Raw genomic sequence first — 23,573 nt, 5'->3', positions numbered from 1 at the left:
TAAAAACAATTAGTCCCGAGGCAAAAGTTACAAAGCAAAGTTGACCGATGCTTTTGGGCGCGCGAGGTCATGCGGCAGCAGCAGACCAATATCAGCGAGAGCCGTTTTTATGTCATAAACAGAACGAACGACGGCCCAGCGAGTCCCAAGGCAGATATTAGTTCTTTATGCGCCGGCATTCATAAAAAGCGACAAACATCCAACTTTTATGAGTCGCCGCGCGCGGTCATTCAGGTCGCATTAATCAAAAATCACATAAAGAAAACATATGGAATTAAACACGGACCCACTTTTACGGCTGCCTGGATGGATGGACACGTTATTGTCGCCACGGCTTCATCAGCCGGGCCAGATTCTCGTTTGCGCAAAACGCACTGCGCTTCACCATTATAACATGTAGGGCGCGGGAAACATAATGTATGATATTGTTGCGCAAATGCAAATACAAGCTGCAAGTCCACTCGTGAGCCACCCTTTATAGGTCATCGTTTTCTGCTGAAAAACTCTACAATTTTACAAAGAATAAAAATTCGAATTCAAATCAGTAGAATAATTTTTAACATTTAATTTAACATTTAACATTATAAATATTTAATTTTTGAAGTGATTGGTCTTTTTTATCGGAAGTGTGGGTTTACCGCAGCGGCCGAGTCTCTTTTAATATTGAGCGTTTCAGCAGACATCTGCTAGTTGTAAACCTTTCTTCTCTTTTTCAAATCTCAAATTATTTTTCATCAACCGAGGAATAAATAGTAATAATATTGAATTTAAAGTCAGCTTTTCCCGTTTTGTGAGCTTTTTATTGTTTAAGAAAAACAATATCCTGCTCTACATGTTTCGGCTGCGGGCCGCAGCCATAATTCATGAGCTGTGAAATCATTTTGACAAGAATTAGTAAAAAATAATTTTTTATTTTTAAATATTTCTTTTTTAAGTAACAATAATTTACATGAAAACTGAAAAACCAACCGAAAAAAAATTTAGTCTTCTCTCGACCACCGCCGAGAAAGGTTCGTTCAAAACACACGTTGCAATATTTTGACCAAAATTGTTATAAAAATTAATTTGTTAAAAATCATTTTTGTTTCAATTGTCAAATTTTGTGTTAAAAACTGTTTTGTGTACAAGGTATCGTTCAATAATTTTTCACGAAAAATTTTTACTTTGAAAGAGAAATCTTTAAAAAAAAAATATCTTTTTACTAATTCTTGTCAAAATTATTTCCCAGCTCATGAATTATGGCTGCAGCCTGCAGCAGAAACATGTAGAGCAGGATATTGTTTTTCTTAAACAATAAATAAGTCACAATGCTGACTTCAAATTCAAATCACCATGAATCAACCCTCGATCGTGAAATTCTACTACAAAAATATTAATGATTTCAATTTGGTGGTCGCTTAATTAGAAACAAACCTAACATCATATCTGTTTACGGCAATATAATATAAGCAATAAGATTAATGTAGAATTATACCGATACCAGTATCCATTTTTTATTTTTGTATTTTATAATCTGTAATAAATTGCGAACTATGCATTATTTTTGGTACGTTCCATGTAGATATACAAAATTTGCACTTCATCCGTGGTGACGTTGGTGACAGACTCTGCATTAGCCATCCATATTTTATTCACATTGCGAAACCTGTGAATGTTCAGCTCGGTCAACCCAATTGACGTGACAAAATGTAACTTTTAATGACACACGCGAGTCCTTTTACACACGCAGCACTCTCTTTGTTGACAGAGCAAATAAAAACAAAGCGCTCAAACCCAGCACGCTCTTGTCAATTTCGTTTACATTTTTATTTGTTCCACTATTTCCGACGCTATGGTTTGGCAAAATAAATATTTTCTACTTACGGTTAGTCCAAGCGAGACTGAAAAAATTATGGAAATGGAAATTTAGATCTCAACGTCCGCGAACAGTTGCCGATTTTTAGCGAGGCGGAAAAACGCGCGGAAAAGAGAAAAAGCAGCGTTGAATTACGAGTTTTTAACGAGCACGCAACAAGAACTGGTTTTAGCGAACCCATAGCAGAGGCTCATTAGCTTTCGCTCTCGCCTTTCTCCCCCAGGCTTAATTCTCGCAGGCGGAAAAGCGATTTCGCCCTTTCGATTCTGACCGAACGCTTTTTTCCTTGTCTCTTTCCGCATCGATTGATGGGCGCCTCGCTTTCGGTCACCGGCCAAAACCGTTCGTCTTATTTTCCGGTGACACCTTTATTAGTCTTTTTGCTTTTTTTTTGTGGCATTTGTATCGGCAATACGTGCCTCCGGCGCCAATTTGTCGGATTATTTCCCGCAAGTGCCAAAAATAGGACACGCGTCGCCTTACTTTCATTCACCAGCTCTTTCCGACCTCGTGAAATAATTTCCACCGCTGCTCTTCACTTTTTTCTAATGAAAGCTGGCAAACGTCAAGAGCAAGTCAAAAGGCTCGCCAGTCTCGTCAGTTCATTTTACCTCAGTTTGAAAACAGCCAAATGTCAAAGCGCATCTCCATGGTCACCGAATTAAAACCAAAACCCCGCTGACAGGTACTTTCGTTTATCCAGGCTGGCCAGCGGTGTTGGATGCGGAATTAAAGCCACCCGAATTCAACAAACTCCGTCTCTGGCGGACAAGCGGCGCGCGGACTGAAATTCTGCACTCTCCCCAGCGAGTCCACTGGACGTAGGATTAATTGCAAATATTTGCGCTTGTTATACGTTTGCTTGTTTTGGCACACTGTGATTCGCTTCCCCGTTGCACCAATTAATGAGAATCATTGGTGTAAACCGTGTTTGCGCATATCAAATTAGATTTTCAGTGCTGTAATTGGCAAACACAGTTCTGAAAATAGGTTAAATTTACTAGGTTTTATTTTCGCAGTAAAATGTTATGTAATTCAGTTCATTCATAAATTTCGTGCACCTTGCGATTAAAAAATTTTTATTACAATAATATAAATTGAATTAATTAAATTTTGAAGGAAAAAGTGAACAAGGAAAGTAAAAATGGATTTTTTCCGTGTTTCAATTATTGTTTTATCCAATGAGAAAAAGCGGCTCTATCAATTTCAATGACGTGAAAAATTAAGGATAATACAATTTTATTGGAGTTGGCCGGACTTGTAATTTTCTTTTCAAATAAATATACGAAATATACTTTATTAAAAAAAAAATTAAAAAGCTCACTGTGGCGGATGGAGTCTTTAGATTTCGGAAGTTTCAGTAAAATTCATGCTTGTGGTGGTGCCATTTTTTCCAACAATTCCTTTTCCTTGCAAATAAATTGTGTTCAACAATTGAATGTAATCAATGTGATGCAAAAATTTGGACAAATAAACCGCAATAATAAAAAAAAATCATAATAACAGAGAATTTGAATATTAATAATAAATAATTGCTAATTCAATGTTCATGTTATTTCTTTTATAACTTGAAGAATTTTATAATTCTAGTCACAGTGTGTTTGCTCAATTTTGGTTATTATTTCTTGTATTTAATTTAAATATCTTGTTTAATGATCTTGGAAAAGGACTGCAAATCTTGACCAAGTTAGATTTATAAATTCAAGAAGGATAAATTTGTTTTTAATTAATTGTTATTTAAAAAACGAGTTAATTTGAAACTCAATACACTTTTTTTGCCTGCCACAAAAAATGAGTTGTTGAGTAAGTGCAAAAGAGCAAATACACAAAATTACTTGTATCCGCTCGCAGTTGAAACATCAGAGAGCAGTGATAATCTTTGAAGGTGCTCGGAGGCGTGCGCGCTTTTGGATTACTTTCCATTAGCTCGGGAGAAAACAAAGCGCTGAGTAATGAGAGTATTGGTCTGGATGAATGGCCCGCCGTGAAACTGAACTGCCAGGCACGCCTTTTGTGCTGCACAGACCTTTGGGAAAGTGAGAAGCGTCTGCTTGTTGCAAAAATAAACTTTTTGCGCCCAGCCAAAAACGCTTCTTGATGATGCTCGAACAGCGGCGCGCGCTCCATCCCTAATGTGGAGACGCCTTGGGGAAATTCGAAAGTGTGTTTGATCATCCAAAAGCACTTTGAGCACGTTTATTGCTTACTTTCCGCTCTCTCTCGCTTTGTTTAGTTAACACTGCGAGGGCACTCGAAACCTTGTTATCCAAGCGGTCTCATTTAAATTGAAAAACTATACTCGCATTCCTCTTTCGCCATAGAGTGTTCTTTTAATTAAAATTTCCTCGTCGAGGACAAACTCTTGAAAATTGAGAGAATGCATTTGCAGAGGGCAAAATCCAGGAACACGCCTTTATTAATTTTTGGCAAGAATGAAACTGCAAAAAAATTACGCTTGACCACGTGCTTTAGAAAAGGGTATACAAAAAATTTCACTAAACAAATTGATAAGATAAGACTATGGAAACGTGCCATGAATATATGCATTTTTCATATTTTACGGGTATATTCACACTAAATAATTAAATATCTGAAAAACTAAATACGCTAAATACCATATTAAATGCTTTTGGCAAAGCTTTAAATTTCAGCTTCATAATTCAATAACTAACCCCAGACTAACCCTTTGTTAATTTTATTAAGAAATATTAGCGTTTGAAGTTTTTGTATTGCAATTTAATATATTTAAATTTTTAATTTTTAAAGCAAATAAATCTTGAATTTAAAATAATGGTTTTGAATATGATATTTTAAATTGTGATTATAAATTTAAAATTGAATGAACTGCTATAATATTTGAAAAAATGTAGTATTGCAGCCTTGAGCAATAATCAAATTTTTCGTTCCTTCGATGTTTACTTTTTAGTATCACCCTTGCGCCAAATTACATTTCATCTCTTTGAGCAAAGAGACTGCTGTGCATCGGTTCGTAAGATGAGTAATAATGCCGTGATAATTAATCTGGGAATTTCAAAGGAAGCCATATTAATTGTGATCGCGAAGTAAATCTCTCTAAATGCTTCAAAGCGTTCGGAGGTAACCTGAGCTGGCTGCCAACATGGGGAGCTCGACTTTGCAAAGGTGATTATCAACCAACGTCGCCATCCCTCAGCACATTCGCTCAAACGGATTTTCAGTAACACGAAACTGCGTAGAGGATAAAAAAAAATCTGCCGTACACACAGACACACAAACCGCGAAATTTCCCTCCCGAGGAACATTATTTGGGTCGGAATTCTCCGCACACATTTGAAACATGTACGTGCGAGTTTGCTCGAGGCACATGTGCCGGGAGACCTTCTTTTTTGCTGCCCACAGAGGCGCGATAAATTATTACTTATTCACTTTAGGCCGTGCCAAGCAGCGCGGCCAAGGTTCGAGCCCGGACGGCCCTTTTATTTTATTTATATTTACTCTGGCACACGAGTTGTGGCGGATGACGACGCTATAAGATAGTGCAGCCCGCATAGACGTTGCGCGGATGGATGTGCGAGCGGATAATTTGCGGCGGCTGCTCGGTGGCGGCGGCGGTGGGCATCGAGGCGGTGCACGTAGGCAGGCAACCAGCCGTGACCCTACATCTCATTTGCCCCCCGATATTACATGGCTGCTTGTGTTTGAGCACACACGCGTCGCCATAGCCGACGAGGAGCTCTAGATAACTGGCCTGCGGATCAAGCAACCCCCAAGTCAGGCCACCAGAACCACGTGAGCCAGTTAATTAGCAGGACTGACAATTTTGGCGTGGGTGTTTTGCCCAATTAGTTTCCGAGCATTCTAAATAAAACCAAGTTATTTAACCATTTCACATCACCAAGACATTTTTATAATAATATGCTGATATTTTATAGAATTTTAATTATCTGGACAAATCAAGTTACTTTATTAAGAGAACATTATGAGTATCACAAAATGTATTGAAACGGCTTTTCTTTTAATACAAAATTTAATTCGATTATAGTTTAAAATAATTATTATAATGAAAATATTTTTTTTCCATTTTTAGAAGAAAAAAAATTTATGAAAATTTATTCTTTAAGAAACTTAAAAGGGTTTTTAAAAAAATGAAGCCACTCACAAAAACGTAATAAAGGAAATGTTGATTTTAATTTGTAAAATAGACTATCAGTTCCACTTCCTGAATTTGAATCAATAGTGGCAATATATTTGTTATTATTTTTGTTAATCTCCATTCAAATCTGAATGCAATTTCTTATATCCAATTTTAAAGGGAATAAAATCTCCTTATTAAAATAATTGCTGAAACTTCTTGTTAAAACTTAATTATTTTACCTGTGTTATTACAAGTATTTTTTTTTATTCGAGAAAATCAGGGTATCCTATATTTTTTTTTTTTTTTTAATAAAATAATTCAACATTGAGAGAACTTATAAATTAATTGATAGTTTAAAAGTTTATAAACAAAATATTGATGTGCAATTCCTTGTTTCAAAGATTTGACTTATTTCTCACTCTTTCCAAAAATGAACTAGGCAACTTATTATGTATTGGAAATTATGAGGAAGATGAAAAATTTCACGAAGCTCTCAGACACTGCTACTGTTTCTGTGGTCTTTTTGTTGATTCTTCACATTTGCAAAAGCAGGTACTTGCAAATTACATCGTGCGTCGGGGCGAATGTATATTCATGGTTTGAGAAGTAGGGCGCCTTCATCAAGGAGGCCCCGCTTCTCGACGCGTATTCTCATTACTTCAGGGATCCGTGAAGCAGGTTCGTTACTTGTTATTACTTAACCGCACCCCAGGTGGGCGTGTTTTGCGGCAGGCGCAGCTAGCAGAATCACAACTGCGAGAGCGATGCCGCCAGATTCTCGTGTATAGCTTTTGTTGGACGGAGGGACGGATGGTCGGTCGGCGTACAATAGCCGCAGAAATGCGAGCACGTGCCATTTGGGGCAAACAATATCCCACCTAAATTAATGGACGCACTTCACTCAAACGACCGCGGCACAAGCGAATTTCACGCTGAATTTCACCAGCGTCGCCCGCCCGCCGCCTCTGAATCGCAAATTTGGCAACGCAAAATTGATGAAGTGCGTGTCTCAAATGGGCACTCCTCAAATTAAGCCATTCCGTGCTTTCAGGCAATTATACAACAGAAAACAGAATCTGAAATAAAAATTTGCTATTTTAAATGAGAAAACAGCACCTACAAGGGAAAATTAATCCAACAATCCGTAAGGCTTTTGATGTAGGAAAAAAAATCATGAAATTTGTTGACTAATTTTTGCTCTTGATATTATCAACGTTAATTATATTTTTTTTCCCATTAAAAAAGGTAAATGTTAAAGGAAAACCTAAAATAAATGGATAGATCAGAAAGATTTTGGGAGAAAATGTTTGTAGTCATCTCTTTTTTCGCTGATCCAATTTATTTTACTCCCATTCAGTTTCATGGTTCTTTGAGACTTTCCAATCTAACTTGTGACCTGAAGAAGGTTAAGTTTTATGCAACACGTGTACCAAAAACGTCGGGCCAGTTGCATAGCTCACTCAGCGGCAGGCGTTCTTTCGCCTCTTTAATGAAGTTGGCGTCAAGACGGGCTGCCGGCGTTCGGGCTTGTGATGGATGATTGGCGGGCTCGCTCGCTTGCGTTTATCCCTCACCTTTCGAAAGTGCGGCGCCACTTTTTATTGCGCATTTAAGCAAGATTGATTATGCCTAGCTGATGATGAAACTGGTTCTTGCCGCGCGACCATAATTTGAATTTATTCACGTCCACATGCGTTTTTCGAATAGAGAGTGAGAGCGTCGGGGAATAATTAAACATTTCCTATCTCGGTTATCTGGGGCATTTTGGCGAAACAAAAGTTGGTATATAGTATGCCATTAACAAACTTTTGCGTTACAACCCTCTTTAGTGCCAGAGCTCGCTCGCCCGGCATAATTTTATTTTATCTCTCAGCGCTGCTGCGGAAATAATTTACAAACACTCGGTGGAAATTTAATGGTTTATGTATGTACGCGTAATTTGGATTTTTGAGTGAGAGAGAGCCGAGATAATCGCGCGACTTTATTACGTGCTTTATGGACTTGTTGCGGCTGACGTCCTAATTTCTCACCGAGGAAAATGTACATGTCAGCGCCGCCCACGTCCCGTGAGACCTGCCATGGGAATAAATTCGCGATCCGTCGAAAATATCAAGGGTCGAAATCACGCTACATCACCATAACGAGGCCACAATTCAGGCTGAACTCCATCATGGCTCTTCAATACCAGACTTATCTTTTCAATTTATATGCATATTACAATATTGCCTTTGTTCAAGGCTCAACTCCCCATCCTGCTTATTCCGCGCTCGCTGACTCGATTGCGGAAAGCCAATAAAGCAGCGCGAGAATATCTTCAAGAGTCACTCACTACGTTTCTTGTGTTTTTCTCATCGATTTTCTCTACAACTCAATCAAAACCTAAAGAATAAAGAATAATGATAGATATATACTTTTCTTGGTCGCAGTTAATTAATTGGAAAAATGATATTTTCTTTATTTTTATTGCTTCAATCTTGCAAAACTTATATATAGTTTCATAGAAGATTTTAATTTAAAATTGTTGATTAATTTGTATGCTTGTGGTCTTTCTAGAATCCTTTTGTGATTCTGTCACTTAATTAACACCAGTAAGAGACAGGAAATAAGTGGTCCAATTCATCTCACTCGGGGTAGGCAGGCTGGAACGTGAACTCGAAAGTCCTCTCCTGTAATTGGGCCTAATTAAAGAGTAAAAGAGCATTTAGAGCGCAACAAAAGAGACTTTGAGCCCCAGATAAAAATTATATTGGCCCTTTTATACCCGCGAACAAAAGCTCCGCTCTCGCCGCGTGCACATGCAATATCTTTTTCTCTCCAGCATCGAGCGGATTTCTTGCTGCTCGCCTTAAATATATTTGCCACTTTATCCAGTTGAACTTTCTGTGTACATTCACGACTACTTAATATTCATCTGGGGAGTCTAGCTTTCCGCCAGTGCAGACCCAGTTTAGCGGCTAAGAAAGAAAAACCCAACTGCCAAAGTGACTTGGAATTATTGGAATTATTGATGCCGGCCGGAAAGTGGAGCGACGGCTGAGTTTTTATTGGTTTATAACACAAAGCTGCTCTTTGATAACTTTGACGTTTCTGAGATGTATGAAATCATAAAGTTATTTCTTTGCTGGCGAAAGCTAACTGATTGACGTAGGTACTTATTCTGTGAAATTAAAAAGTTACACTTGAATCATTAAAAAAAAAAGGATTAGAATAGTCACTGAGCTATTTCAGCCTATACCCTTTATTGGTGGTGCACCAGGAACCAAATTTATTTGTTATTAATTATTATGATTTATTTTGACTTGATGAAAATTTTTAATATTTTCTTGCGAATCCTTGGTCTACGCGATAATGACAAACTAACGAGCTGAAAACTAGAAGGGAAGGGAAAAGATTCAGGAAAAGGATGTTTTTATTGAAATTTATAGTGAGAGTAGTAATAATTTTAATATTTTTAGTATTAAAAGGGATTTAGCTGCAGTTTCGTTTGCATACATTATATAATTTATTATTGATTTCTTTGTTATAAATTTTATTTTACATTTAATATTATTTTCAAGTGCTGCAAGTGAAACACTTATTTTGAAGATGATTTTGAACCTTATAAACTTTTAGAAATAGAGATATTTCCAGTTTTGTAACGCCAATAAAAAATGTCTATATTTGAATGAAAAAGCTTTGGATTTGCGGATCGTACTTGTATGCATGGCAATGGGAGCAAAAAAGCAATCTTTCTGCCGCTTTCACGCTGGCGTTTTTTTTCCTTCCTGGCAGTGCGCCTCGCTGCGTGTCACCGACTCGTGTATCTATCTATCTCATCTGCCAATAAATAGAGGCGCGCCTATCGATTTCAATATTCCGGTGAATGAGACACAGAGCACGCAGCGAGACAGCGAATTTATCGCCGCAGCCGCACGCTTTCCATCCAAATGTATTTATCTCTCTGGTGGGTTGGCAAACGCGGCTTGCGTTTTAGGCACCGGACAAAACCCACTCAAGAACCACTTATCTGGCTTACTCTCGAAATCTCCGTTGGGATCGCGAATTTATGCTGCAGCGTACGTTTGGTCCCTTGTCTTTGTTTTCGCAGTCGGATCGTCGGACGGTCCGGCGGCCTGCTTGCCTTGCTGTTCTCTATTCACACAAGCTGGGGATTTTGTTATTCTTATCTGTGAACATAAATGTGTGCCCGACTGCTCGTTTCGGGAAAAAAAGATATAAAATTCCAAATAAAGGGAAAATATTGTATGATACGACTTAAGGACAATTTAAAAAGGCTGGAACAGTCAAATTTAGGATTGGATTTTTTTCTTTTATCAAGAAAATAATGTTTTTTTTATAACTTCGTTCGTAAATTTAGGAGATTTTTTTAAATTAAACTTGCAGAGGTTTTTTTGCTTTTCTGAATTATTCTACAAAGTCAGTTTTCAAGGATGTTTTGCATGTTATTAATTCCAGGCAGTGGAGTTTCCATATCATTAAAATCTCTCTTTTGCTCTCGTTTTCTCAGAGCTCGTTTTCTTTTCATAATATACCTGACAGCGAAAGGTGGAGTTGGAGCGCCGCCAGTTGCGTAGTCAAATGCAAAAGAATTTAAAATTTAGATCGCACGTTGCCGAAAGAGGAAAAGCAGCGGCGCGTGAAAAGCCAAACGGCTGCTGTCAAAAAGAGAGCGAAAAAGCGGCAGACAAAGAGCAAAGGGGCGAATCAAAAGTTTGTCCGCCGGTTCTATTGACTGAAGCCTCGCTTAAAATTATATGTGTGCGGTCATGCAAATGCAGTCGCGAATTGAACGCAACATCAAACGACCACCATCTCGATTTGCATCTGGAGAAAGCCAATTAGAGAACGCGCGATCCACCTGCTGAATAAAATATGAAGCAGTGTCGCACAAAGCATAATTAAAAGCGACTGCTGTCGTTGATGGCTCGGCCGGGCGGGCGGGCGAAGCCATTAAACGCCGCCGGCCCACCCAGGCTAATGCCATTTTTGCTGCCGATATCTCGTTGCTCTGATTTACGAGTTAGCCACGCGTGGAATTAGCGCCGGCCGATGGGGCTTTGTTACTTTATCGCGCTGTTTATGAATCGCCCTGCAACCGCCGGCCGGCCCGCTCGGATCCCTTTAATTTACACGTCCCATAGATTAAAGGCAGCTGGTGTAATTAGCGGACGTTGTTACAAACGGGCTGAAAAGATTTTGTTTTATTATTCAAAATATGCCGACACGAATCACGGTGGAAATTATCACGCGGCTATTTTCAGGCTGAAACACGAGCCATAATTTACAATTTTTTTGTCACAATGATAATATTAAAAAGTGGTGTGGAAAATTTCATGTTTGGAATAACCTAAAATTACTTGTTTTGTGCAAAAAAATCTTTACCTCTATTTTTATGAGTGATCTGTAATTTACTAGAGCCAATCATTGTAGTATTAACTTTAAAGAATAATAATTATTGTTATATGTACCCAGAAAATATATAATTACACGTGAGTGCAATAAAAACACATTTCAACGCGGCTAATTAATTTTCAGCCAAACAAAATCCCCGGAGTGTGTCAACGCCGGGATCAAATATGCAAATTTTGCCGCACGCACTTTGTCAGTCTCAAATGCGCATATACGGCCGTGGGCAAACAGGCGAAAGCAAACAAGTCGAATTTCCGTCCGCTCTATCGAGAGAGATTTTTGCGAGTAGGCAAAAAATTGTAGTGGCTCTTCCGAATGGCATGTAAACGCCTCCTGCTTTACTAATCCGACTCGCATCATCGCCTCATTTGCATAGCCAAACTCTGCGGGCCAACTTGGGCTGAGGTAAACAAAAACAGTCTCTCTTCTCCCTGCGTAATGCTTGCTGCGGTGGAATGTTTAGCTGCTGCTGACGGAGGCTCGATGGTGTATTTGTGCACGGCAAGACGGCGCAAAGCAAGCAAACCAACCTCGCCACTTAAAGTCATGCTCCGCAGCTCCTGGCAGCTGCACTCGGGGATGTTTTGGCAACGTGTTAAGACGCAGCTAATTAGTGCCACAGCAGAACGCGATTTGCCAATCAAAACGCGTGTTTGACTAAAATAACAATTGGGCTGTTTTCTCAAATCACATTGTTTTGAGAATAAACATTCTGGAGAAAAACTGACACCAATGACAAGTTGCTTGAAACCAACAAGTTCAATGAGCTATTTAATCAAAATTTAATACAAAAATAATGATTAATTGATGAATATAAAGCAATAAACAACAAATAAATAAAAAGAAGGAAGATTGGAAGCTCAAGAAAGGGCCAATAAGTCATTTTGTATCAACCTGAAAAAAATATATATTTTTTAAACTAATTAAAAATATACAACACAGGTATAATTAAACCTGTTTTATATTATTCTTCAAGATTTTTGAACATTTTGAGTTTATAAATATTGCAATATCTCTAAGCAAAAAGTGAATAGTAATTTTCAACACGAATTGAGTTACAGCGGCGTATTTATTAGTCTAGTTACTCGCTATTCATATACGCCCTAGGCAGAGGTCAAACAGCATCTCATTTGCCTAATCACGTCTGACGCAGATCTCAAATGCAAGCACAATAACGTGTAATTCTTTCCTGCATGCAGATGCACCACACGGCGAGCGCTAGATAAGAATTTAATTAAAAAGTAAGACGGAAAATGCAGCAGTCCTGACCTAAAAACACCCGTTTCAGAAAGAAAGAAAGAAAGAATGAGGCGATGCAAGAGATCCACACCATTTTATTATTTTTTTCCACCTCCTCGCACAAATTAAAAGCTCCCTCTCTTTTCAAAACGTGTTTTGTTTACAACGCGTCTGACTGGCAGAGAAAAAGCTCGCGGAATTATATAAAAAAAAAAATGGTAATAAATTCCCCCCTGCTCTCTCTGCATGTTGAAGCCTCGCGCAAATGGACCGCCCTGCTTGATAATTATTTTGCCGTCCGTGTTTACGCGCGCCAATTTGAATAATAAAGGACAAATTTAATGGGGACTCGTTACCGGGGAATAGCGTTAATTTTAATTTACAATAACGTGGCAGCAGGGTCGTGAATGCTTAATTAGAGGCAGCTCTTTTAATGACTCCCTGATGCTCAGCTGCTTCTTTTCGCGGCGTGATGTATGAGGTACCAACAGTACGGCCCGCTTTTCACACAAATAAAAACTGCAAAAAGGCCAGTGCTTAACCCACTTTTGAAATTTTGCATCAAGGCGCGTGCGTTTCTCTCGCTACGTGCGCGAGGAGAGACCGCAAACGCACACATTCCAGTAAACTGCTGCTGTTTGTGTGCCCGTCGTTATAATGAATGGAGATTACTTATCTCCTCGTTTTAATGAGACCCGCATGTGTGCTCGTGCGCCGGAGTAAATTAGAAATTGTGCGAGCACGCGTGTCTGTATCTGTTTTAAAATATGCAAGGCGCTCTCGTCAAGTCTCGCTTCTGAATTTTGCCACTGCTTATAAAGTTCAAAATTAAGCCCACAGTTCTCAGAGGAATCTGAAGCAACTCTAATTAAACTAAGTTATATATATATATATATATATATATATATATATATATATATATATATATATATATATATATATATATATATCTATTTGGTTTGAACTTTTACTTGCACAGTCTATAATATATACCTAGGGTGAAAATAACTTCATTTCCCTTCAGCTGAAATTAGAGATCATAAACTTTGTAACTTCCTCCTTGTGAGAATTACAGTTTGGAGAAAATATCTTAAAATAGAGAAGAATTTTCAAAGATTTTGCAACTTTTTTAATTTATGAGCTTATATGATGTTCTTAGAACAGTGTATGTTTTGATTATTTTTATCTGATGTGATTTTCAGTCGAAATTTCACCATGAAAAGACATCAATGAAACAAAACACATATTTAAAAAAAGTTTGTCTTCAGTCTGAATATATTTAGAATGTTCGTGTTTTTGATCAAGTCCTTGTCACTTTTAAATCATTAATTATTTATTTAAATATAAAGGAAAATTGAAGTTGACTGATTTTTTATTTTATAAAAAGGTACTATGTAGAATTTTTTTAGCAATATATCATATAAAAGATCATTAAAAATATGATAAATCAATTTAAAAACATTTTCATCCACGCATCCTTGCTTGGTCGCCTCGGCATGCAAAAGGGGAAAAAAATCACCGAGCCCTGCTAACTTTTGTCGGCAATATTTCATCCCATTTCAATATAAAGTTTGCATGAGCGCGAAATTTATTACCGTGAAGTAATAAAATGTCACCGGGGGTAGGAAAGAAGCGAGGCAGAAAGGCATCTTCGTTCCTCGCTTCCTCTCCGTCTACCTGATAAAACGTTGCTGCTGCTGGAGAAAGAGAAGCCCGCAATATCATTATGCCCTCGGAGAAAATCATTAGGTCATCTCCGAGTGGTAATAAAAAACGACGAGATGTGTCGCACACCCCCGCGCCTCTGAAACCCAGTGAAGCTCGAATAATGGCGGCGAATGTTCCGCATGATGCATGTATTGGAAAATTGATACGGAAAGCAGGCAGGGTCGTGAATATGTGCAAAAGAGTTGCTCTGGTATGAGCCATCTGTTTTTTCACACCCACGTCGCCCTCATTTCGTATGGACCTCATTTCGTATGGACAGCCGAAATGAAAAATTCAAATGCGTCAGAATTGTTTGGCCGTTAAAAAGCTTTTGAATGTTTTCATCAAGCATGTTACTTTTCCAAAAAAATAAAGGCTTGATTAAAACACTTTAAATATATTTTAATTTCGGACCTTTTTTTAACCAATTTCCAAAAGTAATGTGAATTGCAAATTGGCAATTTTGGTGGAACGTTTTTGCTGAAATTCATTCGACGGTGTGGGTAAATGTATTCTAGCGGCAGTTAAATAATTGAATCAGTGGAACGCGAAAATCCATGACTGCCATTTTCATTTTTTTGACAAAGCCGTAGTCGCACCCGCTGGGAAAAATTGGTTCGTCCAACTTTTCCCTTCCCGCTCGCGAAGCATCTGTCAAAACAAACGAGCCAAACGAAACGCAGAGAAAAGCCAAATCTTATTTGCACGCCGGCCGGGTCAATTGGCTCACGAGCAGCTCAGCCAAAACAGCACAAATTGCTGGAAAGCCCAAAGCGCTGAATAAAACATGAAGACGCCCGCGATAAGCGCGGGATGGATATTCATATACACCTGCTGCTCTGCCGCTTTTTATCGTCTGCTTGAATAATATTATGTATAATTCATATTTGCAGTTGTTTCGCTTCCCACGGGTGAACCCCTTTGTTTTGTTGACAGGTAGGAAGCATGCCAGCCCGCTGCGGCAATTCATCTCGCTCTCAGCCCCGCAAGCATCAATAAAACAACACCCCGTCATGTCCGCTCATTTGCTGCTCCTCTTTGTGGTGCTGGAGACGGCGGCCTCGCAGGTGCTCTGGACGCCCATCTATCTGGACAGCAACAGTGAGTTTTCCGCATTTTCTGCCTCTTCCTTTTCTCTCTTACAAATAAACATTCCTCTCAATAAAGATGGGAAATTTATTTAAGCATGAAGTGAAAAATTTCCTTTTTTCTTTCTTTGAATAAGAAATATCCTCTCTTTTTACATACAAAAAACCTTATACTTTTTAAAGCTTACTTTATGATCTTTTGTTAACAAATTTTGTAAAAATATTAGCATGGACTTTAGTAAGACAAGAGTCCATGTTTATGTTTTTCTTTTATTTTTTTTTTAATAATAATTAAGTTTTTTTACTAATTATTTATTCTTTAACAATATAATTTTATAATTCGATATTTTTCAAATTTAACTGCTGTATCTTTTTTTGTTTAGTATAAAAAATAAATATACATCCAAAAATGGTCTTCAATTAGATAATGAAACCTCAAGATCAATGGTAGATCTCCTTTTTTCACTTATATGTATGTGGTTGCCTCCAAATTTTTGGTGTAGCCTAATTAAAAAAAAATTATCGATGTAAAAGCAAAAAAAGCAAAATAATCTGCTTACAGTGGCTCTGTGTAAAGGATTTTAAATATATGAAATAACAAAAATTTTTAAGAGCAAATATTTGGGATAAAAAATACAATCAGTTTTTTTTCATCATTTGAATTAGATTTAGCAAACGATTTTGCTGTGGTGTAAATGCCTGAAAAATATCCTTTCAATATTTGTTAATTGAGAAATATATGTAATTGATTTAAAGTTCTATCAAAACCATTTTGGTTTTTACGACTTTATGTTAATGACAGTATTTAATTTGTAATTTGGGGCCATAGTTGGAAATTGTACGTTCAATAAAGTTCAAACTCCCATGGCCGGTTGAGCAGCAGATTCAAAGGCCTCCCATACACAAAATTCATTAAGCCTTTTTGATCAGCCAAACGTTACAGCGTCGAATTAAACCATGGTGAAAAATTTGGCAGTCAAAACTCAGTCGAAAATTCAGCATGTAATTACCAGGGCAGAAAAGAATATAAATATCAATACCGTGACATGTGCGCGTGACGAACAAATGAAATTCGGGGGCGAAAAGAGAGCTTCTCTCAAATTTAAGCGCGCGCCTTTGAACAGGGTCAATGGAGGTTTGATTGCAAATTGTGTTGCGGCACAATGGAGAACGCGCTCATTGTGATGCGCGCCGTCGCTTTTCGCATGATAATGTGCACATTGTGAGAGGCAACGGCATCCGAATCGAGTATCATCAACGTCCGACATCGACTGCCATATCAAACGCCACTATGACAAGCTCGTGATCTCCGAGAGCGTGTTATCGGCGCGTGCTGCGTCAGATACTCGCGTCAAATTAGATTTTGCCACAAACCCTTTTTCACCCGCCAAGCTAAAAGGGGTCCACAGATTTCACCTTTTTATCTTATCATGCGCATATCCAAATAAAACGTGCTTTCTACTTTAAATGAAGTTTAACTCGTATGAAAAAATATTAAAAAAAAAATTGATCATTTTCTTTAAACAGCGATTTTCCCTGGTGATCGTGAGCTATAAAAGCGATAATTTGATGGCAAGTTGATTTTTCAAAGATAAATTAATTTGCTTTATCAAAAGCCGAAGGCGTAATAATATTCTTAATAACGCACTCAAGACTCTATGATATTATTTGCGGAAATAAATTTAATTTTAACCGAAAAAAAATATTTAAAAATTTTTTTGCACGCATATTTTTGTTTGTATAAAAAAAATGTTTTTAAATTTTCACACACGACTCCATTATAGAGGAGATAATTATTGTTGGAGTTTTTACAAGAAACAAATTTTATATCAGAATACATAAAAAAATGATGTATTTTTAACAGTGGCGGTTCAAATATGTTCAGGCACTGAAAAACGAAGTGAGCAGTTGAAATAATATTAAGTATACTCTGTTATTATCAAATGGCAATAAAATTTCAATAAAAATACATATTTCATCTCGAAGTATATGCGGAAATTAAAACTCCGTGCAACCAAACCGCAGCAAAATTAATATTTTTATACCAATTTTTTGCCCTCAGGATTCATGCAAAAATTTCAAACTGCAATTCTAATTAATATCATTTTTTTACATGAAAAGCACAACTACCAAATTAACTTAACGTGTTTTTGTTGGGTACCTTTAATCAAACTTTTATTATTGTTTATTTTTTTCCACATTGTTTCAATACATTGTTTACATTCAATTTTTGATTTCAAACAATTTATTTGCAAAAATATTGTTGGTTTTGTGATTTTATAATTATTAATGTGCGTGATTCGCTCACTTTGTGTTTGCCATTTCACTATGCGAAATGGTTTGGCATAACAAAAGGTCGTGAATTGATAGCCGCGGGTGCGGATCCGAAGCGCAAATGGAGCTCATCACCATTAGAGCCGCAAAAGCTGTGCGCTTTCCCATCGATCACGCTCTCATTTGACTGGCGATGATTACACTTCCACTTGGCGCACAAGAAAAACACTGACAGTTGGCGCGTGTTTCGGATGTGAATGAGCACATTTCGCAGTGCACGGCTGCAGACGCTTTTGCATTCAGGGCGGCGCAAAAATCAATCAGGCGTGGAGGTGTCGCGCGCACAGTCGAGGCTCAAGACGCGGTCGACCCTGCCCTGCGTGCATTATAATGGAGTTGCCGCACCGACGAATACATAAATTCAAAAGCGACACACATCCGAGGTAGGCCAGTGACGCGCACGCGGCTGATTGATTGATGGCAAACATCTCTCGTCACTCCGCCGTCTCGAATTATGTGAGCCTCTTAGCTATTCAGAAAGTTACACAGGCAAAGTTAAATTGCCTTTGTCGCAGGCGATGACATTTTTTATCGGGGCTCAAGACTTTTCAAACAAGTGGGATTATTTTTCAATCTACTTTTTTAAGCCGAAAGAATATAATATATTCGCCTAACGGGAAACGTGACTTGCGACATTGGCGAGGGGATGCGACGATTTTAAATTCGAATTATGTTCTCCTGCTTGCCTGCACGGATCGTAAAAATTGTATGGAGATGTTGAAGGGAGATCCACAATGTTGAATTGAGCCAACTTTTTTCCAGCCTGACTTCTTCATTTCCAAATTAAAAAAAGTTTTTCAAAAATATCATCTAACACTAATAAGCTTTGTGATCATCATTTTATATTTTGGATTAACTTCATATTAATTTGGTACATGTATTATTTTAAAACAGTTTATATGTACTATCCACTTTAAATTTTAATCTACCCAAATGTTAAAATAAAAATTATCCTCAGAGCAATCAATTTTTTTAAATTTATTTGTTTATTCTCCATTTTTTAACTTATTATAATTATAATATTTTTCCATGTTTATCCTTTATCTGCAAAAAAAATAAAGATGATCAAATCAAATATTTAGGGTGATGAAGAGCCGCCAGTGAACCCCACGTTCTCAAACATTCACCATTTAGCATCTTGTTCTTTAAATTGGATGAAAATTCAGCATCCAATTTATTACTTTATTTTGTGAATCCGCCTCTCCATTCAACATCTCTGCTGGTAAAATTACCATGAAAAGGGTTTTGGTGCAGTTTTATTTTTGAGAGTGTCATTTTCTTTGCGGCGATTACCGGGCTGGAGAGGCGCTTTAACGACTCTGGTGCTTTTCCCGACTTGGGAAATCTGTTCGCGAAGCCCAATTTCATTACTTCTCCATCGGCGCGCGCTCTCCTTTTCTTCCCGCCAAATAAAAAGCAAGAGCGCATTGTGTTGTTTGGGAGTGGAATAAAAAACAGCGGCAATTTTCGTTCCTCTCAACGAAGGAAAAAAAATTTCATTCGGCCAAATGAGCAAAGCAGCAATGAAATTTCACGGCACACAGGCCTTCTCTCGCAGTTTAAGAGTGGTACTTGAAAGACTTAACACAATGAGAGAGACCGGATTTCTTTGCCGAGTGCGGCGCGGGGCTGCGCCAAAATTTGCATTTTACGCGCCCCACACAATAGCGGCCGCCGCTTTTGAAGTGCACTCCTGCTTGACCCATTCATCACTCCACACAACTGCCACGAGTGCAATTTTTTCTCTTCTGTTAAATCCGCTCTGTCATCTGCTGGTGTGAGAACAACGGCTACTATAAGGTTGCTGACAAGAAAATTGGGCCTCATGAATTCCTCAATTTTTCTCATAACTTTGGAGGCAATTTTCAATTGTGATATTCAATTGTGGCATTAATTTTTTCTTTCCGTGTTTCTTCAGATATTTTACCAGACACAAATTTAAACGAAATTCCTTTTTAATTCAATAAAAATTTAAGGAATTTTTAGTGATACAAATAATATGCATCAAAATTCATTGGGCTAATTTTTTAGCTACATATTAACTTGCTTATTTGACGGTAAAGTTTTTTTCTGTTTTTTGAATGAGGTGAATAGTTTGATAAAAAATAATTAGCTGGCGTCATTAGATCATGGAATGGATTTGACTGATATTTATTGTAATGAAAATTTAAATTATTTTACGTTTTAAACTTGAAATTTTATCAATAAAATCAATGCTCTAATTTTATGTTACTTAAAATATTATATTTACTCAAATTAGTGAAGAGTTATTTTAAGAAAGGGGGAAAACCAAATAATAAAACACTCGTGAACTTTTGAGTACCCGGAAATGGTTGCGTTTATACTGAAGCGGCCACGCACACAAGTGGTGCTTTATATTTGTGCCATAAAATAAGCGTACATAAATCATACTTGATTGAAAAACTGGCTGTTTTGCGTGAACCAGTCTAATTTTGCGCCAAGTGAGCAAACACAATAAACAAAAAGTATTAATTAGCGTGCCTTCTCATGCGTGCTTAATATAAAAATCGAGTTTGGCTTTTTTGCATTGAAAGCTTTTGAGGAGAGAGAAAAAGAGACAAAACCATACATTTTCACATTCAGCGTTAAATTTCAATTAGCAAGAGTTTTTGTTGTCTGGCTTCAATCAGCAAATAAAGTTTTGCGGAAAACAATGAAAAAAAATCGCTTGAAATTATATTGTGATGCAAATTTAACGATTTTTAGAATTGGCTGAAACACAATGTGTGTGTTTTGCCGTTTGTTTTGCACAAATGAGCAAAAACCGAATTTGAATACATACGTTTTGCTTTTGGCTGCGGCGTGAATATTCATTAAGAGCAACAACAACAAACGAACCGGAGTGCAGAGGATCCAGCAGCACCACATAAAACGATTGTGTTCGGCCATGCAGTGCGTGAGTCGGCGGCCGTCCCTCTAATACAGACCGTTGCAAAATCCGTTGAGCAAACAGTCCGAAATAATATATTATGTGTAGTCGGCGGCGGTGTGTTTGTGGGTGCAGCAGATAAAACGCGCCACGCGTGCAAAAACAAGTCCGATCCTTTGCCGATTGTTCTGGGCGCATCGGGTAGCACACAGGGAAGTGTTAGAAAATACGTTTCGATCCAACAGAATTAAACAAAATTAAAATAAATTACCAGCTCAAATAAGAAAATTTGGCCAAGTAAAAAAGATGAGATTTGCTCTGTGATGATCGGAGCCATCACACAGATAATTGATAGAAAATATTTTAACGTTACTATTGTGTAAGAAAAAAATATGCATAATATATAATAATACCAAGGAATTGAAATAAGTGTGCACTGCTCTTTTGAAATAATACTTACAATTAATGAAATAAATGTTTTAATTTGAATTGCAACAATTTCAAGAACGATTCTCTTTTAAAGTCATATTCTCATATTATATAATAATGTTGTTGTGTAACACTTTTATTCTCTTTGCCGCACTCGTCCTATTGGTCCATATAAATATTCTCCAAATTTGAGTTTTTATTTGTTATGATTATAACAAGAACAAGTTGAAACCACAAGATTTGAAAAATAAATCATTTTGGATGGTATAAGTCAATCTTCAAAATAATTCTATATACTCGATTATTCATAAATAATAATTATTTATCATACACAATTATTTACCAAACCTACAATGAATCATGCATAATATTTTTATTTAATTTAAATTTATTTGCAACAACAGAATAGGTTCAAGAATATGTTGAAGTAAAAAAGTTTATTCTATTTTTGTTATAGTCCAGCTTTATTTTACTTTGACATATCTGTAATAACTAAACAAACTAAAGAGACACAGGAAAAGTAATTTTATATCATGTAATTCGTCTAAAAAATTTTATAATTCAAGCAACACAATTTCTTTCAACAATCTGAAGAACAGCTGAAGATAAATCAATATTGAACTATGTTGTATTAAAGAAAATTGGCTTAATTATTGATTATGTACTTGATATTGTTAAATATAATACCAAAAAGAGTCTAAAATTGTCTAATCAAAGAAATTTTTTAAATTTTAGGATATTTTATAAAAGCTGAATGGTTGGGGAAATTTGATATTCTTTACAACAAATAAAATTAGATTTAGAATTTTTCTAATTAAGCCACAATAAAATAAAATGTAATTCATACTCTTTTCAATCTAAAAGTTGGCGATTTTTATTACAAACAGGCTATAAAAAGATGAAATTTGCAAATTAATGATCATTCCATCATGGCGTTTGTTATTGAATAAAGCTCCAAAGTACGACAAGCGTGATGTGAATTAGAGAGGCACTCATTGCGTTCAGAATGGAAGGTGAATTATTTATCTGCCGAGTACTCACTTCCCCGGCATTGTATTCGCGCATCAAATAAACAGTTCTATCTCTGCGGCAGAGAGCAGGGAAAGGCTTGCGCCGCCTCTCTCGCTCATCAGCAGCGTGCGGAGAGGGCCAAATTAATCAACAAAGTTGGCTCGCAGCTCTCTCTCGCACTCACTCACAGCAAATCATTAAATTAAAACGGCGAAGCTGTTGACGCCGTTGCGCGGGGACTAAATATTTTAACACGTGCAGAGGCGAGCGTAGGCGCAGGGGCTGATCTTGTTACTCTGGCCGTTAAATCGCATCCCCCGGGTCGGCTCCCTAGCTCTCTCTGGAGCACCGGAGTGCGAGAGAGAGAGAGAGGTCGTTCGTAATGATTAGGGGATTAGAAATAGTTTGGCGCCACCCAAATTAATCGATCCGAGCCTCGTTTGCTTTCACGCCTCGTCCCTTGCACGTTTCCTTGATTGTACCAAAGCTCGGCGCCTTCTTTGGCACCCGAATGCATATTTTTTTTATTGAAGGCCTTAAAGGGGATGGAGCCTTAAACTCGAACTGATTCATATTTTAATGTTCGAATTTGTAATATTTTTCCTTATGTAATTGCCCGATTGTGTGTTTCCAGACCAAGTTGACTTGTGGACCCAAGAGAGCACAGGCTGCAGGTGTCCCTTTGATGCAAGTCGAAGCGACTGTGCGTGTTGCGTGCCTCAATCAGGCTGCCATTGTGGCGAGTCCTCACCTAATAGGTGTCAGCAATGTGGACTAGAGAAATACTGCTCAAACAGTAAGTATTAAGTTTCCTAGGTTTCTTTCAAATTTCCGAAACCCTGAGAATTAAATTTAGGCAAATTTAAACAAAATATTGAATTTTTTAATCAAGAGATGAATATTGAAATTGATTGAATTTATTTAATTTAATTATTTCCATGTTTAATTGATATGTTAAAATCAAATATTCTATTAGTTAAAACAAATTACTTACATTGACCTCAGTTTCTGAACCCACGTTAAAATTCTTTTGAAAATTTTGACAATATTACCTCTTAATCTTTAAAACTCTTCAATGATTTACAAAAATTCAAATAAATTGCAAATCCAGAACGTTTCAAAGTATTACGTATAATTTACAATTTTTTATTACACAATATTTTCGCTATAATTCTTGCAAAATTTATGCCATTGTGGGAGTCTGCGGCGAGTTGCAATTTGTATAAAGTTATGCGCATATACGCGTCCAAAACACATTCAAGAGTTGAAGCTGCTTTTATTACACGCTACATTTCTCGCACACATTTACCAAGTGCTCATTCTCGGCGGCAATAAAATATGACAAAGCGTGCAGAAGAGTTATAAAATAAGGATTACGGTCGTAATCCATGACGTCTGAGATTCATTCATTCCCTGCTCTCGGCACCGCGTGTGGGTGATAAAGTGCTGCTCTGTAATTATTAGACCGAAAGTGATATCATATACGCGCTTTAGAGG

At 37.3% G+C, this 23,573-nt stretch overlaps 1 protein-coding gene across 3 annotated transcripts in view; it reads left to right on the top strand.

Annotated features, from left to right (window-relative positions):
- LOC132197077 (uncharacterized) overlaps window positions 1–23,573 on the top strand; it is a 59,129-nt gene that overhangs the window by 22,139 nt on the left and 13,417 nt on the right. For all 3 annotated transcript variants that reach the window (XM_059620126.1, XM_059620124.1, XM_059620125.1), the window contains exons 2-3: window positions 15,261–15,425; window positions 22,711–22,872. In XM_059620126.1, coding sequence (XP_059476109.1) covers window positions 15,338–15,425; window positions 22,711–22,872 — 250 coding nt within the window. In that variant the 5' untranslated portion in view covers window positions 15,261–15,337. The remainder of the gene's footprint in view (window positions 1–15,260; window positions 15,426–22,710; window positions 22,873–23,573) is intronic.

This window comes from Neocloeon triangulifer, unplaced genomic scaffold (genome assembly GCF_031216515.1).
Source record: "Neocloeon triangulifer isolate White Clay Creek 2 clone unplaced genomic scaffold, ASM3121651v1 ptg000012l, whole genome shotgun sequence".
Taxonomy (NCBI): Eukaryota; Metazoa; Arthropoda; class Insecta; order Ephemeroptera; family Baetidae; genus Neocloeon; species Neocloeon triangulifer.
The sequence above is the reverse complement of the archived record's forward strand: the minus strand, read 5'-3'. Positions and strand labels throughout refer to the sequence as shown.